Raw genomic sequence first — 17773 nt, 5'->3', positions numbered from 1 at the left:
TGTTTTAAAGTATATTTCCCCAACATTTAGTTTTTATTACATTACATGTCAAATGTACTGACTGAAATTTTAAATAAAAGCAGTCTTAGCAAAGGCTGTATTCATATAAATCGACATTGAAATAAATCATGTCTTCAGATCTTGGACGGAAGTCTTTAAGGGGCTGGGGTGGTTTCATAATAATGTCTGCAGTGCCAACAAATGCATTTTCACCTTTTATGGAAAATTTGTTAGACAGTTTGTGCCGCTTATAGAAAATCACTTCAGCCCCAGAACTAAGAGATTTTTTCACAACAGCTACTTAATTGCTACCTGAGTCTCTTTAATTTCTGAAATACCCTCATCTGCTTCAATGTCTTCATCCTATGAACAATCGGATTCTTCTAAAACCAAGTGAGTGCTGTCTTCTGATGATGATTCTGGTTCTTGTGGAGTAGGTTTCCTTTTTTTATTCTTCTTTTCATCTCTGGCAGAGGATGCTTCTTCCAGGCGAGCCTTCACTGGAGAACTTGTAAGATTAAGAGATTCTCCTTTCTTTTGGCCACGATTATCTCTTTTTTGGGGACCACACTTTGGAAATGGAAGCAAGGCTTCTGAAGCCACAAACAGTTCTGCTTTGAATTCTTGTTCATGAGGACAATGAAAAATGAGATTATCAGCAGAAGTTGAAGGAACTGGATGAGAAGCAGATGCAGGAGGAGGTGGAGGAACTGAACCTGGAACTGTATTAGAAACACTACTTTCTGAAACAACTTCATTCTCAGTTGGCTCAAATGGTCAGTCTGTCACAGTCCGTCTGAACATAAAAAATCTGTGTCACTGAATGTTTGAAAGGCATTATTCCTGTAGTTTTTTGAAACCTTTTCTGATATTAGACGGAGTGAAAGCAGATGGAAATGTTTCACCTACTAGTCCTGCTACATCCCTACTAGTCCTGCCACATCATAGATATGCAGTGTCTGACCAGGATGATTTAGTAGCCATCTGTCACAAGCTTTGTTGTAAAAGAACTTGAAAGGCCCAAAAACTGCAGCCATAAGCTGCAGCCTCTGGACGTTGCCGTGTGGTGGTATTGTTAACAAAACTATGCAATTTTCTTTGGCAAATGTTATTGCCCTTATGGACATGCGGCTTTCATGATTGTCAATGATAAGAAGTTTTGGCTTTTCTTTGCTTGGTCGTTCCTGTTTGACAAAATGTGCCAGTACGTCCATAAATATGTCCCCGGTCATCCATCCTGAGGTGTGAGCCACCCCTGCACTTCCAGGTTGTGCATTGTGGAGCATGTGATCATGAAAGTGGACACATGGGAACACAAAAAAAGGAGGAACAGCTTTTCCAGTGCACCCAATTATGCCACACACGGTTACAAGTGTGTCTCTCTCTGCAGAAGTTATCTTCCCCACTTGCTTCTGGCCACATGGAGACACTAGCTTTCCAGGATTCTGTACTGTTGTGAGACCAGTCTCATCAAGGTTGTAGACGTCTTCTGGACCAAATTTGAAGTTTCTATAAGCTTCCTTCAAATTGGTATAAAATTTACCAACATTTGACTTATTGAAACTAGTGGCACGACTCAGACTAGTAGTTTCGGGTTGTCTAAGAGAGAGCTGATGCCTCTTCATAAAAGAATGAAGCCACTCCTTCCCAGCCATATTTTGTTGTTGCCAGTTTGCCAGAAGTTCCTTCTTGTTAGCTGCAGCAAATTCATATGCTAACTTCCTCGTATCTGTGAATGATAAACCGTAATACGTACCAGCAATTTCATTCAAGTGGGAACACAAAGAAAGCTCCTCTGCTGGTGTAAGCACCCTTTGGTGCTAATTTGATGACCTGAAGTTTACTTCACGGTCATCAGCAGATTTGCAGACATAACGTTTTAGCGTTGTTTGAGGAATCTGAAACCGATTAGATGCTGCACGAACACTAGTTCCTGCTTTGATAGCTGTCACTGCTAGTTTAAGATCTTCAGCTGAATACGTCTGGTGGTTAGTTGTACGAATACGAACTCGTGGCATCTGAAAGAAAAACTTATACCTCAGCTAAAACAGGCCTTAAATACAGTTCTTCACTATTCTAACTAAATATTACGTGAAATATTTTGAAATTAAAAGCTGTGTAAATTACAAAAGTAAATAGTTATGTTGGGGTTAACTGGAGCGGTCCACATAACCTTACTGCCTTGGTGTCCAGTTAACCTAACCACACATTTTTCTTTTAATGTCGCTAAAACAACTGCTAAACTAATGTTAGTGCCGTGCGGTTAAAGGCGCTGCAGTCTGGAACCGCAAGACCGCTACGGTCGCAGGTTCGAATCCTGCCTCGGGCATGGATGTTTGTGATGTCCTTAGGTTAGTTAAGTTTAACTAGTTCTAAGTTCTAGGGGACTAATGACCTCAGCAGTTGAGTCCCATAGTGCTCAGAGCCAACCAAACTAATGTTAGTCAAAAACAGAACCATCTGCTGTAAAGGGTGAACACAATTGCTATGGTGTATTTGACTTCTCCAAAACTCTTCCTGAAGTCACAAATAAACAACAAACAATATGAGCAGGAAAAAAAATGTGGGACCTCCTTTAATGAAATTAAAAAATAAATAAATAAATAATTAATTAATAGTTACCTTTTTTTTTAAATTGTTTTTGTTATTTGCTCTTTCTTTCAATCTGTACGTACGAACTTTGTTGTAGGACCTCTTATTTACATGTGGTAATAAAAATTCATTTACACAGAATTAAGTACGTTTAAAATTATGTGAATTCATATTAACTGATTAAGAATATTTAGTTGAGAATTAAATCCTTTATATAACTCGGCCTCGGCACACATTTTCTAAATGCAGTGGGTTTTTTTTTTAAATATTTACTGAATTCTTTCCCGGCGTTAGCTATGGAACACAAGACTGTCTCTATTAGCAGAAAATGGTTAAATATTGCCAAGCCGACGTTTACTTATCATCGATAAAACACACTTCACTATACATTTAAGTTATTTGAAAGAACCAAAATTGTTAAATTCCAACGTTAACTATCCGCCTATGAATGCACAAATGTGAAACTAGTAAATAACTCCGTCAGTCTCAGGATCGCTGTAAAAGAGAAATCATTTTCTTAATTCACTGCTAATTTTTATCTGCTCCCGATTTACGGGTTTGGTTAATTTTTCTTAGCGGAACAATTTTTTAAATGTTCCGCCGCTGCAAATCGTTCGGTCGCGGCACAGCCCAGCAACACCGCTAAAAACGCTGAAAATTCTTTAAAGAAATATTATAGATGACATGGGCAAGCTAATTTACATTAATAATATACACTTTTGATAAATTATAATGTATTTAGACCACAACAATAATTCAACTTACATTATTTTGTAATTTCTCCTCTAATGGCGGCTAAATCTAGATACAGACAGAAGAAGTCTACCCGTTCATAAAATGCTACGTCACAGCTTGCTCTCACTTTCAGCTCTACAGGGAGACGACAAAGATTACACACTACGTGGTGGTTTTTATATTACTGCTGACCATTAACATCTCTTTGTAATCTTACAACATTATTTTCCTCTGTGGCTGAATTTTACATTTTTGTTATCGCAGATATTGACACATTTCGCAATTACATTATTAGTATAGAAATATTACAATCATAAATACATCAAGAATATTACTACAGAAAATATTACAATAATAACGAATGTCTTTTACACAAAATTAAATAATATTTTTTGTTAAATAATTACAGTATATACAAATTGCTTCACAGCAGCGTATGTGGTACAATTAAATTTTTGTTTATTAATAGTGTGAGTTTGCCAGGGAACGTTACATTGCCCCCTGGCAGCATTTGGCAAAGAGTTTCTATACTTTGACACAATGGTGCCAGTAACGTTCTTTACAATTCTGTATATTTTTTTATGGAATGGCTCTTTTAATTAGTCCCAGGGTTATGTACGCTCATGGCTCCCCCATTTGGGCGAAGGCAGACAGGAAACCTGGGCAAAACTGTGCCGGAGCCCAGCCATCCCAGTTGGTTCATGATTAATCTTGTCTCTTTAACAGTCATTCTTTTGAATTGATTTAGCAGTTTGTCATCAACGGTTACCTAATAACACAGTCACATACAGTTCAACGAAAGTTTTTTGTGTGTGATTAACAACTCGTTATTATTAATTTTGCGATATACTGCAAGGTCACTTGTCCTAGGATATATCACTTAGTTTTTTTTTTTTAAATCATTTAGCACAACGTCACTTTTCATAATGTTCCCACTACCTACGTGTTACAAATCCATCTCCTACACTTGTTAGTGTTCATTTTCTCTCGTCAGTTTACGGGTATACATGATAAGTGTTCAATGTTTATCAAAAATGGAGTTCATTGACATGTTATGCAGTTTGTGTAAATATTTTGGAATATGTCAATAATGCTGTAGTTGGTGAGCGGTGCGGAGTGATTGTTGAGCGGTGTTCGGCGTGGCGCGTCAGCTCCGTGTAGGTCACCGCCCCCGGTGTTGACAGCTACGGCGCGGAGAGGCGTGTGGCTGTCAAGTCTGGTACGGGCTGCTGCGGCCGCTGCATGGCTGAGGTAGCCGGATGCGCGTTGTATATCAGCTCGCCCGTGTGACATCTTCTTGCAGTGCTCCAGCAAACATGCAACAAGTTCACAAACAGTTTACTATCCTTATGGGCATTTTTCCTGCTGTGGGAAAGAACGCACACAGTTATTGGCAGTTATTATTCAGTAGGCCTTCACTAGTCTGGTTTGCACAATGTTTCGTTGTCACAGTAACACGTTTTATGGGCACACAATGTTTTTTCACCATGTCATGACTTGTCATTAATCACACGCAAGTTTTACCTTAGGACAGAATGTATCTCTGTAGTCAATGCGCTTTCCTAGCGTCCCTTGCCACACAAAGAGTTATAGTTTGACACTAACTTGGTCCACCGTCCGTTATCGGCTCGCTGTTCGTGTCGTGCTAGTTCCTTGTCCACTTGCACACACGGCGATGATACAGTTTCTTATTGCTTGTTCAAAACAACCTCGTGACGTATTGCTGCAGGTTTAACAGTCACTGTCTGTCTCTGCCACACAATACTGCACTCTTGTTTAAGTTTTTTCATTTGCAATGCCCGTTGTGCAATTTTTGTAACAGCACATTCGTAACTTCTTTGTTCGCTCTTTACCAAGGAGTGTGATAATTGCGTACATGGTAACAAATATTAAAATTTCGTATTAGTTTGCCCAAAAATCATCTATATTTATGTTCGAGTAGATTTTATTTGTGCATTCCAGCTGGATTAAGGCATATTGTTCAATAACTCCTTTGAAATTATGCCTCAGTTTACTTGCAAGGTCCTACGTAACTACAGTGTAATCTCTGTAGGCTAAAATTGACTTGGACTGTATCAGGCTAGCTCTTTTAACTGATTGGATCTGCACATGCTTCAATTGAAGCTTCTTTGTGCATAACTTTGCGTTACTTAAATTTGCAATAAGTTTGCCTCACATGGTGCCCTCGGGTCACTACTGGGTGCGTTATTCTCTTTGATAACACTGGTTTGAAAATAAAGTTCTCAGGGTCTCATATTATTGATATTATTCTGGGTTCGAATCTGTCAATCTGACAGCTACACATATATAAATATATGTATATAATAGAAAAGATTGTACCAAGAAATATTTCAAGTTTGACACACATATAGAATATTATGCAGTACACAAACTAATCACTACTAAAATGTTCCTCCTGACTGATCTCTGTCACAATTTAACACTACAAATAATTGCACTAATCAGGTTATCTGTGCAGACATTTAGAGCATGTTTAAGCTAACACTAATTAAAAGAAGACATAACACAAATATTCATAAACAAAAGAGAAAATCAATCATATTCTTATAACTAAATACTTCTACACTAGTACATTATCTCTACATATCACACATCGTTAATGTTCATTCATTTTCAAAAGAATGGTGTCCCTTTTTTTTTTTTTACACACATAACACATAGGACTATTAGTCATTTACTGTAGGAATATTTTCACATCCTTACGCGGGTACAGTCCCCGTACTCTTCCTGAGTGGGGATCTGCTAAGAGATAACTACTATTTCCTTCTTGGACTAAGGAATGGAGTATGAGGCTCGACAGTAGGTTTTGTGAGGCTTCACCTCGATATTGCCTTGATATCCGTTAACAATTCGTGTTCGTTCTGAAAATACATCTGCATATTTAGATAATAACTGTACCAAATCCTGCTGTTGCATTGAGTTCAAATTTTCGGACTGTGATACTTTGTTCACAAGTGCGTCCACATTTGCTTTTAATTTATCACTTTGTACGTCTGGATAATAGAGATTTTGTCCTAGAGAATGATTGTCTAAATGTAGTATCCACTGAGTCCTACATTTTATGTTAATAGCATTACAATTAGGCACAGGTACCTCTTCAGATCTGAGCATGGACAATTCTATCCTCCTACCCGCGTTCATCAAACTTAATTTTCCCCGAGAAAGGTCGATTACTGCGTCCCTTTCTCTCAAAAAATCTACACCCAAAATGCAGGCTACCTTTAAACCCTTTACTACCAGGAATGAGCACGCTATGGCTTCTCCCCCTATATACATCTCTACCCGCACTTGGAGTTTAATTATTTGTCGCTGTGCACTGATGGCTCCAGTGACTTTGCAATTGTTTACAGGAAAAGTAAGCATACATTTTTCTTTCCCCAGTACTCTGAATAAGTCCATACTCATGACACTGACAGTAGCACCTGTATCTACGATTGCTTGTACATCACTATTGTTAATTTTGATCTCTATTATCGCTTGTACTTTGTCTTTGTGTTCCTTTATGCACGTGGGTGGTTCAGTTATTAATTCATGTCCCATCTGTACCCCGTCATTATACCTGAGGATACAGATTCCCGATATTTTGTTCTGTGTCGGGCTGCTCTCACTCCAAACCTCAGCCGACGATGGAGAGAGTATCTCGGCTGAATCTAGTTTGTTGGATTATTACTGGTGGATGGGTGTGGCTGCTCTGTGTCGCTGACCTCCACTATGTGTAAGTTGTGTTGCGTCGGCCGCCACGGTTGCGCAATTGGCGCATTTTGTGGTGGCGGTCGGTTATTGTCATATCTTTCACTGTTTTGCCGGTCCGGACTGGGCCTCTGGTTCTGTGGCCAAGTTCGGTTTGCATCGTTATAGGTATTAGTGTTCCACGGCCCCTTGGCATGTTTCCACCTACTATTGCTTGGTGGGCCTGTTTCATATCAGTCCTCTGACCTCCTTTTCCAGTCATTATTCACCGGCGGACTATTGCCGTTCCGGTCTCTACCTCTATTCCCATTTTGTACATAATCTTGTCTCCTATTGTTACCTCTGCCATTTCCATTATTTGGTGGAGGCGTGTTATTTCGACAATTTCTGTAACCGTTTCCATTACTTCTAGCCTGTTCAGAGGCTGCCTTAACATCCTCCTGAATCAGGTCAATTGAGTCCAGAACAGACAAGAAATGTTCCATGTCGTTCTCCGGTACGTGTATAAGTTTTTCCTTTACGTGTATCGGCAAGTGTGATTTCAAAAGTCTGATCAAATCCCGGGATGAAATCTGCTCGTCCCAGTAACGGGTCTTATTAATATATTTCTCAAAATATTTTCGCAAATTGCCTAATCTTGGAGAATACGGCTCTGGATTATATACCTCTTTCCGTAATCTCTCCTGAATACATGTTGACCAATATTTGGCCAAGAATGCCTTTTCAAATTGCTCATATGTGTCGCAACTGTCAGCTGCTTCGGTTGCCCATAATGCAGCATCTCCTTGTATGTAAGACATAACGAACTGTATTTTCTGTGTATGACTCCAAACGCTAGGCAAAATGTTTCTAAATCCCTTGATAAACACTACAGGGTGAACAGATTTCTTCTCCGTTGTAAAGATCTGAAACTGTCGGTTTCTAATCAGGCTTTCTTCAATCACTATTTTGGAGTGACATTTGTTTGTTTCGCTAACATTGGTTGCCCGTTCTGTCTCGCAGTCGCAATTTTTCACTGCTGTATTTATATGCCTATCATTGTTGGACCTGGCTGGCGTAACACACGCCTGTGCGTCGCCGTGCAGCAAGCTGTTTTCCAGCTCCGCAAGACGACGGTTGACATTCCGCTGCTACAGCGGAATGTCAGTGTGCACCACCTTTTTTAGGTCCTGCACTTCCGCGTTGGAGCCCACGCCTTTGGCTTCAATTGCGGCGTGCACCGTCTCGTCTATTTTTTTTATAAATTGGTTTTCAATTTTATGCACTTGTTCGGACATTTTCTGCTCAATTACTTGACTTGTGTCAATTTCTAATTGTTCCATCCTGTTAGCCAGTACACTGATTTCACCCACGATACTGGCGTTAGCCACTTGGATATTATCTACTCTTTCGCTCAGTTCTTGCACCGCTTTGGGTATGGTTTCATAGTTTTGTCTCAAACTAACAATCTCACTTTGCATGGCTTCCAAAGATTGCATTAACTGCAAGTCTCTCTCATGCTGGCATCGATCACGCTCTGCTTGTTTAGTATCACGTTCTCTATCGCGTTCTGCTTGCATACGTGCAAATTCAGCTACCAATCTCTGGTCACGCTCTGCTTGTTCATGCACAAACGTAGCTTGGAAATTGAGCATGCGTTCGAACATAACTCTTAATGATTGCACTTCTGACACCTCACCACCCTCTGGTCCGTGTCTAGTGCTTGTGGGTGGCACAGTATTTCTACTTTCAACTGAATCACTGGCTGGCAGTGGCAACATTTCTTGCCCTTCTGCCCCCAGATTCTCACATTGTACTTCCTGAACTACGCCACTAACATTACTTTGTGCCCCACTTTCTACCTCGGTATCACTGCTTGCTAACTGTTGTTCATTATCCATGTTTATATCTTTCTGACTACGCAATCTAACCATAGTCAACAAAAGAAACAAAATCTGAACTAAATATCCTAACACTCAGGTTTCACTGACATAATCACACAAGAAATGGTCATTTATTGAAACACACTTATTATATACTACAATGACTAACTACTCAAATGTCCTGTTATTTAAAAAAAAAAAACACTAACAACAAGCACACCACTAATGATCCGAGAACACCGCACTGAGGCTACTTTACTACCCACGGGACAACTACACTGTAGCTTTACCTTATGGTGATATATCTTGGGTGCAGCTGCCCCCTGGTATTGTGGTAGGTAATTAATTTTTCGATATAATGAGCTCTCTTCTTCAGCTTGCCTCTGGGTATATAGTGTTCTCATGCAAAAAATCATATACAGGTATTACCACACAATATTGGTTAGGCAATACATACAATACATGAAAAAATATTAGTTGTTCTCCAACAAAGTTCGACTACAATAATTCCCTAGTTATCTCATGGGTATTTTGTGGCCACTGCATATTCGAGCCCCACACTGGGCGCCAATTTAATGAAATTAAAAAATAAATAAATAATTAATAGTTACCTTTTTTTTAAATTGTTTTTGTTATTTGCTCTTTCTTTCAATCTGTACGTACGAACTTTGTTGTAGGACCTCTTATTTACGTGTGGTAATAAAAATTCATTTACACAGAATTAAGTACGTTTAAAATTATGTGAATTCATATTAACTGATTAAGAATATTTAGTTGAGAATTAAATCCTTTATATAACTCGGCCTCAGCACACATTTTCTAAATGCAGTGGGTTTTTTTTAAAAATATTTACTGAATTCTTTCCCGGCGTTAGCTATGGAACACAAGACTGTCTCTATTAGCAGAAAATGGTTAAATATTGCCAAGCCGACGTTTACTTATCATCGATAAAACACACTTCACTATACATTTAAGTTATTTGAAAGAACCAAAATTGTTAAATTCCAACGTTAACTATCCGCCTATGAATGCACAAATGTGAAACTAGTAAATAACTCCGTCAGTCTCAGGATCGCTGTAAAAGAGAAATCATTTTCTTAATTCACTGCTAATTTTTATCTGCTCCCAATTTACGGGTTTGGTTAATTTTTCTTAGTGGAACAATTTTTTAAATGCGCCGCCGCTGCAAATCGTTCGGTCGCGGCACAGCCCAGCAACACCGCTAAAAACGCTGAAAATTCTTTAAAGAAATATTATAGATGACATGGCAAGCTAATTTACATTAATAATATACACTTTTGATAAATTATAATGTATTTAGACCACAACAATAATTCAACTTACATTATTTTGTAATTTCTCCTCTAATGGCTGCTAAATCTAGATACAGACAGAAGAAGTCTACCCGTTCATAAAATGTTACGTCACAGCTTGCTCTCACTTTCAGCTCTACAGGGAGACGACAAAGATTACACACTACGTGGTGGTTTTTATATTACTGCTGACCATTAACATCTCTTTGTAATCTTACAACATTATTTTCCTCTGTGGCTGAATTTTACATTTTTGTTATCGCAGATATTGACACATTTCGCAATTACATTATTAGTATAGAAATATTACAATCATAAATACATCAAGAATATTACTACAGAAAATATTACAATAATAACGAATGTCTTTTACACAAAATTAAATAAATTTTTTGTTAAATAATTACAGTATATACAAATTGCTTCACAGCAGCGTATGTGGTACAATTAAATTTTTGTTTATTAATAGTGTGAGTTTGCCAGGGAACGTTACACTCGGAAACAAAGAAAGCCACACAAAACAGTTGTTTATTGCTTTCAACTGTTACTAGTAGCTGAAGATCTTCGACCTTAGTAGTTACTTGAGCCATCTGCTGGAAGACACAGAAAACAGATTCTGATACAATTTACAAGCAAGGACCAGTTGACCTGACCTGTCCAGTTAACCTAACTCTCCCCTACTCAGCTCTAAGCAGTAGGCCTACTCTCATTCAACTAGAAAAATAAATCCTCGCATAATCACTAAATGTTACCAAACAGTTGACCTGTCAGAATTCTTGCACCACAGTTATCAGTTAATCAGCAAACTTTCTTTTCTTTATCCCAGTATTACAACCTCAAGCTCATAATTTCTCAAAATACAAATAGAAGTTTTTCAGATAACATATAGGTCTGGTGTTGCAGCATTATATTACTTGTACCTCACTAAAATGTTGCTCTTTCTGTTAAGTTCTCATTTCCAGCTGCAATGTCATGATTGCACAATATAAACAGTACCCAATGTTGCTTAGCTCACAATTAGACCATCAATACAATTACACTACGTTTGTTTGTGTACAGTAATCCTTTTCATTACTCAATCATATCTGTCAGCACCATTATTTTACTTATCTTTCTCACTTCATTAGCTAGTGGAGTGCATTCTCAAAAAATGTCCCTACTGCAGAGACAGGCTCACTGCCCATTAAGACCCTAACATTATTCGTTATTTTATTATTTCCTTATTGCTTCATTAACTAATCTGCTCTGCTTATCTAATGCACAATTGAGTCTACTGAAAAACACTCCACAGTAACAGATCCTTATGCAAAGGCTAACTTAACTCTAATTACTTATCACACAACATTATCACTCAGAAAAACTATTGTTTCGCTGTATTCTAGCCTGAAGGGGGATATACATACAAGACCTGCTGATACATTCCACACATATTACTCCAGGCAACTATGTTTAAAGTTGTAATTCCTTGATGTTAGAAAAGGCTGTACCATGACATGGGTAGATAGTTATCTCCATATACTGATTGCATTGAGCACAAACACTTCTATTGTACCACAATTAATATTAAGATCTAGTATTCAAGATGGTTTTCACTGCGTATTGCCTCTGCTGTTGCAACCATGAGCTGATTACTTCAGATGGTACTTATCCTCTGCATATGCTGACACCTTTCATTTTCTGTTTACCTTACCTTCTTGTTTGACATAAATCCTTTAACTATGGTACCACTTCATTTTCTTCCATCCTTTTATATATATATATATTAACAAAGATATATATTTGTGTGTGTGTGTGTGTGTGTGTGTGTGTGTGTGTGTGTGCGCACGCCCGCGAGTGTATACCTGTCCATTTTTTCCCCTTCCACTCCAGGGATTGGAATGACTCCTTACCCTCTCCCTTAAAACCCAAATCCTTTCGTCTTTCCCTCTCCTTCCCTCTTTCCTGACGAGGCAACCGTTGGTTGCAAAAGCTAGAATTTTATTTTGTGTGTGTGTTTGTGTGTCTATCGACGTGCCAGCCCTTTCGTTTGGAAAGTCACATCATCTTTGTTTTTAGATATATTTTTTCCCACGTGGAATGTTTCCCTCTATATATATATATATATATATATATATATATATATATATATATATATGGTTATAATAAAGGGAAACATTCCACGTAGGAAAAATATATCTAAAAACAAAGATGATGTGACTTACCAAATGAAAGTGCTGGCAGGTCGACAGACACACAAACAAACACAAACATACACACAAAATTCAAGCTTTCGCAACAAACTGTTGCCTCATCAGGAAAGAGGGAAGGAGAGGGAAAGACGAAAGGATGTGGGTTTTAAGGGAGAGGCTAAGGAGTCATTCCAATCCCGGGAGCGGAAAGACTTACCTTAGGGGTAAAAAAGGACAGGTATACACACTCACACACACACATATCCATCCACACATACAGACACAAGCAGACATATTTAAAGACCAAGAGTTTGAGCAGAGATGTCAGTCGAGGCGGAAGTGTAGAGGCAAAGAAGTTGTTGAAAGACAGGTGAAGTATGAGTGGCGGCAACTTTAAATTAGCGGAGATTGAGGTCTGGCGGATAACGAGAAGAGAGGATATACTGAAGGGCAAGTTCCCATCTCCGGAGTTCGGATAGGTTGGTGTTGGTGGGAAGTATCCAGATAACCCGGACGGTGTAACACTGTGCCAAGATGTGCTGGCTGTGCACCAAGGCATGTTTAGCCACAGGGTGATCCTCATTACCAACAAACACTGTCTGCCTGTGTCCATTCATGCGAATGGACAGTTTGTTGCTGGTCATTCCCACATAGAAAGCATCACAGTGTACGCAGGTCGACAGACACACAAACAAACACAAACATACACACAAAATTCAAGCTTTCGCAACAAACTGTTGCCTCATCAGGAAAGAGGGAAGGAGAGGGAAAGACGAAAGGATGTGGGTTTTATATGGGTTATATATGTACACACACACACACACACACACACACACACACAAAAATGATGTAACTTACCAAACAAAAGCGCTGGAATGTTGATAGACACACAAACATACACACAAAATTCAAGCTTTCGCAACCAACGGTTGCTTCATCAGGAAAGAGGGAAGGCGCACACATACACATATCCATCCGCACATACACAGACACAAGCAGACATATGTGTATGTGTATGTTAACTTTGTGACTGACGTTGCGGTACACAGATATGTTACAGAACCGCATCACCCCTAGCCTATGGGATAAATACCTGGTGGAATGTACGACATTAATGCAGGATGGCAGCAGACCGTATTATTTGTTTCTGACCTCTTGAGAAGTGTGGAGGTGTGATTACACATGTCAATCACATCGCAATTACGGGCAGCATGGGGTTCACACCTGAGCCTCAGAACGTGCGCTAGCAGCGCATGTCGGGTGTTTCAAGCGTCAACTTCGCTTCTCAATATCTCGGGATGTAATGGGAATACAATGCACAAATGCAATGAACGCCATTGTGTATGTGCTTTGTCATGCTATGGATTACTGAAGAAAAAATATAGGAGGTCCATTTAAAAAACATAAGTTTGTGTTAAAAAGCACATGTGCTTTTGTTTTAGAATGTTTCCAAATATGTACATTCATGTTTCCAAATATGTACATTCATGTTTCCAAATATGTACATTCATGGGCCCCAGCCCTACATTGATACTGGTGAACACACACACACACACACACACACACACACACACACACACATATCCATCCGCACATATACAGACACAAGCAGACATATATATGAGGTGCAACAAAGTAATGAGACTGATGTGAAAGAAATGTTGCTTACCGTTTTAGTCAAGCTTAGTGTTGTCTCCTTCAAAGTAGTTCTCTTCTGATTGCACACACTTTTTCCCGCACTTCTGCCATTGATGGTAACATTTCTTGAGCTCATCTTCCATAATATCCTCCCAGACCCTCATCACAGCTTTTTGGACATCTAAGTGTTGTTTAAAAATGGTGTCCCTTGACCACCGTTTTGACTCTTGGAAATAGAAAAAAGTCGCACGGAGTGATATCTGGTTACTAAGGTGGCTGTGGTAGTACTGAAATTTGTTTTGAGGTTAAAAATTGCTGTACTGACAGAGCAGTATGGGATGGTGCATTATCGTAATGCAGAATCTTCAGTTATTATTAGATGAACCGTTTCTCGATTGATGTTCAGTTCTTCTGCAATCATTTTCACGGATAATCTTCAGTCAGATTGTATGAGTTCACACACCCTGGCCAAGTTGTCCGTGAGGTTGATGGTCGTCCGCTGCAGTCTTCAACATTCGTTCTGCCTTCACTAAATATTTTATGCCAACGAAAAACTTGAGCTCATGTCATAACCTCCTTTCCAAAAGCCTTCTGAAGCTTACCGTAAGTTGTCGTCACGTTTTCACCCAATTTAACTGAAAAAGAAATGGCATACAGTTGCGCATTATCGTGTGGTTCCATTTCCGTGATGAGAGACACAAACACATGTTATTACAGCACAACTCGCGACTGAGCAGTTGCATCGATGTGCCGCATGGACTAGAAGAAGCTTATAGGCCAAGGTCAAAGATATTGTGCCTATGCAAGCCTGCAGGGTTGCTACATGTTGCAAAGAAAATCACACACACACACACTCTGGAGATACTTTTTCTAGGTATTCTACTGCACAAAATTATATGAAAGTCAAAGATAGAATAATTCTGATTCACTTGTGAACTACAGATATGATAGGAAAAGAGTTTGATTGCCTCAGGAAACATGAAAAATGAGACAGACATCTGGGGTAAGCATTATGGCCACATAAAGAATCCCACATAGAATGTTGAACCCCTTACTTGCTAATTGCACAAGAAATTAGTCTCAAATATTACTTCAATGCTGAGATTTTGAATCACCAACAAATTGTACTCCAACAGCTGCCCTGCCAATTCCACAGTTAACAGTACTTCTTGTTTCACACTCTGTGATAGCTTACTAGTGGCAACAGGTAGTGACATCATAGAAACAAAATTCAATAAACATAGGTTCATTTAAGCAAAATATTTGTTTATACATCACATTTTACAGCTTAGAAGTCTGCACAGCATTTTTATTATTGACAATGTGGTGATGACTAATTTTCCTTCGAGTAATTAACAAATTCAACTCTTTGTATTAATGAAATGTTTGCAGTACAAAAATTTCAAATTTTTACTGTTTTACTTTCATGTATCTTGTCAGACATCAGTGTGTGTTGTATCTTCTCCTTATGAAATTATTATATTCCATGAAAGATGTGGAAACACTTCTTATTTACTGTAAGACACAGATGCACTTTACACTTGGTGCAAAAAATTTGTGTAGTAGACTTAATGCAAACTTTACATCGACCTTTCTTCTCTACCACATCTGCAAAGTGTTCAAACCCATCAAAATGCACATCCATAACTGGAGCTGCACATACAGTTCTTTTTGCTGCAGGAGTCCTTGTCAACATTTCAGAACTTGGCCTTCCTCTCTTCTTTTGGGAAGCTGATTTCCCCACAAGCAGTAGACCTGCAGCAATATTACCTTGGAACTGCAGGAGTGACATCTTTGGGGTTTTGCCACGTTGGACCATTTGATGTCGTTGGAGTAGCCATCCATTTACAACTGCTACAGACAAACATTAGTACACAATGCGCATATACCACTTCCGTGACCTCAAGTTGATATGGTATAGTTCTATCAACATGTCAGCAAGGTCCGCACCCCCCGCCCCCCCCCCCCCCCCCCAATATGTTTGTTGTATTTTTCCACTATGTAAGGTCTAGGTACATCAATGAATTTCTTTTCAGATGCAGAATAGCGTCTACATGTTGCCATGGGCTCAACACAAGCATCTGTTGACACGAAATTTATGCATTTTCTGTCAAACCAGTGTACTAAAGCTACATTGTTTGTTGTCTCCAGTCTTCAGTCACAGGAGCCACATCCAGTTTTCCTGAGCTCCACTTCAGTTTTCAAGGGACATTTTCCCATCCTGTCTATCCTGATAGTGCCACAGAATTCAATGCCCCTTTCTTTCAGGGCAATTGCTAATGGTATAGACGAAAACAAACTATCAGCAAACACTTTGAAATGCTGTTTCTCTGGCAATGTTTCCGTCAATGCCAAAACAATATCCCCAGACAAACCTAATCCTCTATCACTGCAGGTGTTTTTGCCAACATAAATTTGAAAATCATGCATCGTGCCTGAAGCACCAGCTCTCATAAAAGATTTGTAGCCCCAGTTGTGAGGCTTATTTCTTACGTACTGTTTCAAACCGCTTCTACCCTTGAATGGTATTATCTGTTCATCAACAGCTTGGTATTCTTCTGGAGGGAGTGTCTTCAATGATGACTGCAATGCAGATAAAACTAGGCAAATCTTGAAGAGTTTCTCACGATTACTATTAGCGTCAGGCAAGTCTTGATTATTGACAACATGAAAATACCGCAGTAGCTGGAAGAAGCGAGTTCTGCTCATGACATCAGCTATTGGTAAATACCTACACTCATTCGACCAGTATAAATGAATGGAAGGCATTTTGATTATTCCCATGTGCAGTAAAATAACCAACAAACTGCTCCATTTCATTTTTGCTCTTCTGCAAAGAAACTGAATCTTTCTGCAAAGCATAGATATTGGACTGCTCAGCAATGAGTTCAAATGCGTCATCATTCATAAATATTTTATTATATTGCAAAGGTGTCATTTCCTGTACTGGTCGTGGTGGAAGTGATCCTTTCCATTCTGTGTCTTGCACCACAAAATCAGTTTTTCTAGATTTATAATCACTACGCTTACATCTATGTTTTACTTGCTGCTGCTGCTGCTGCTCACGTGTAGATGGTGCTCCTTCATTTGTATTGTTGTCACTTACATCTGATTTTGGCTGAGAATCAATAACTTCACCACTCCTGACTGCATCAGCCTGAAATTTAAAGATATTGACGTCTAAAATACGTAATTATACTTATGTACCTTCTCAATATTGTTACCTCTGTTAGTGATCCCTACCTTTGGAAATTCATATTCTGTCTCTTGCTCCTCTCTAATTGCTGAAATTTCAGCTCCGTCCTCCTTTTCCACCATCATGAATGAAATTCATGACAGCTGCTTCGGAAATAGCTTGAGAACTTTCATCAATTTCGACAGTTTCATCTTTATCTTCGTTCCCAACATCTGATATATCCCCATCAGGGACATCAATGTATTCATTGAACTCATTATCGGGTAAATTCGTAATACATTCTAGGTCAGCATCAGTCAAAAAGCCAGACATAGTGATGCAATATTTAAAAAGTATCTGGATTGTGATTTTATACCTGCAAAGCAAAATTTCAAACACTTACATCAATAGATTTGTAAAGCGAGGCATTATATTACAGAATTTCCAGTCAATTCCACTGTTGCTTTGAAGCAACATAAGGTTTTTCGCAGTTTATCTTATCCAGAAATCATTATGCAAGTCAAATGTATGATGTACTTATGCAGGAAGGATTGTCACAACACATGATAATTATTTCAC

General features: G+C 38.9%; 1 protein-coding gene across 1 annotated transcript; it reads right to left on the bottom strand.

Moving 5' to 3' along the window:
* Positions 1–16173: 16173 nt before the first annotated feature.
* Positions 16174–16728, bottom strand: LOC124788409 (piggyBac transposable element-derived protein 3-like). The gene has a single exon (XM_047255675.1). The coding sequence runs from the start codon at positions 16726–16728 to the stop codon at positions 16174–16176; it is 555 nt and encodes a 184-aa protein (XP_047111631.1).
* Between the last annotated feature and the right edge of the window lie 1045 nt (positions 16729–17773).

This window comes from Schistocerca piceifrons, chromosome 3 (genome assembly GCF_021461385.2).
Source record: "Schistocerca piceifrons isolate TAMUIC-IGC-003096 chromosome 3, iqSchPice1.1, whole genome shotgun sequence".
NCBI classification, from domain to species: Eukaryota; Metazoa; Arthropoda; class Insecta; order Orthoptera; family Acrididae; genus Schistocerca; species Schistocerca piceifrons.
This window is presented reverse-complemented; position numbering and strand designations above follow the sequence as displayed.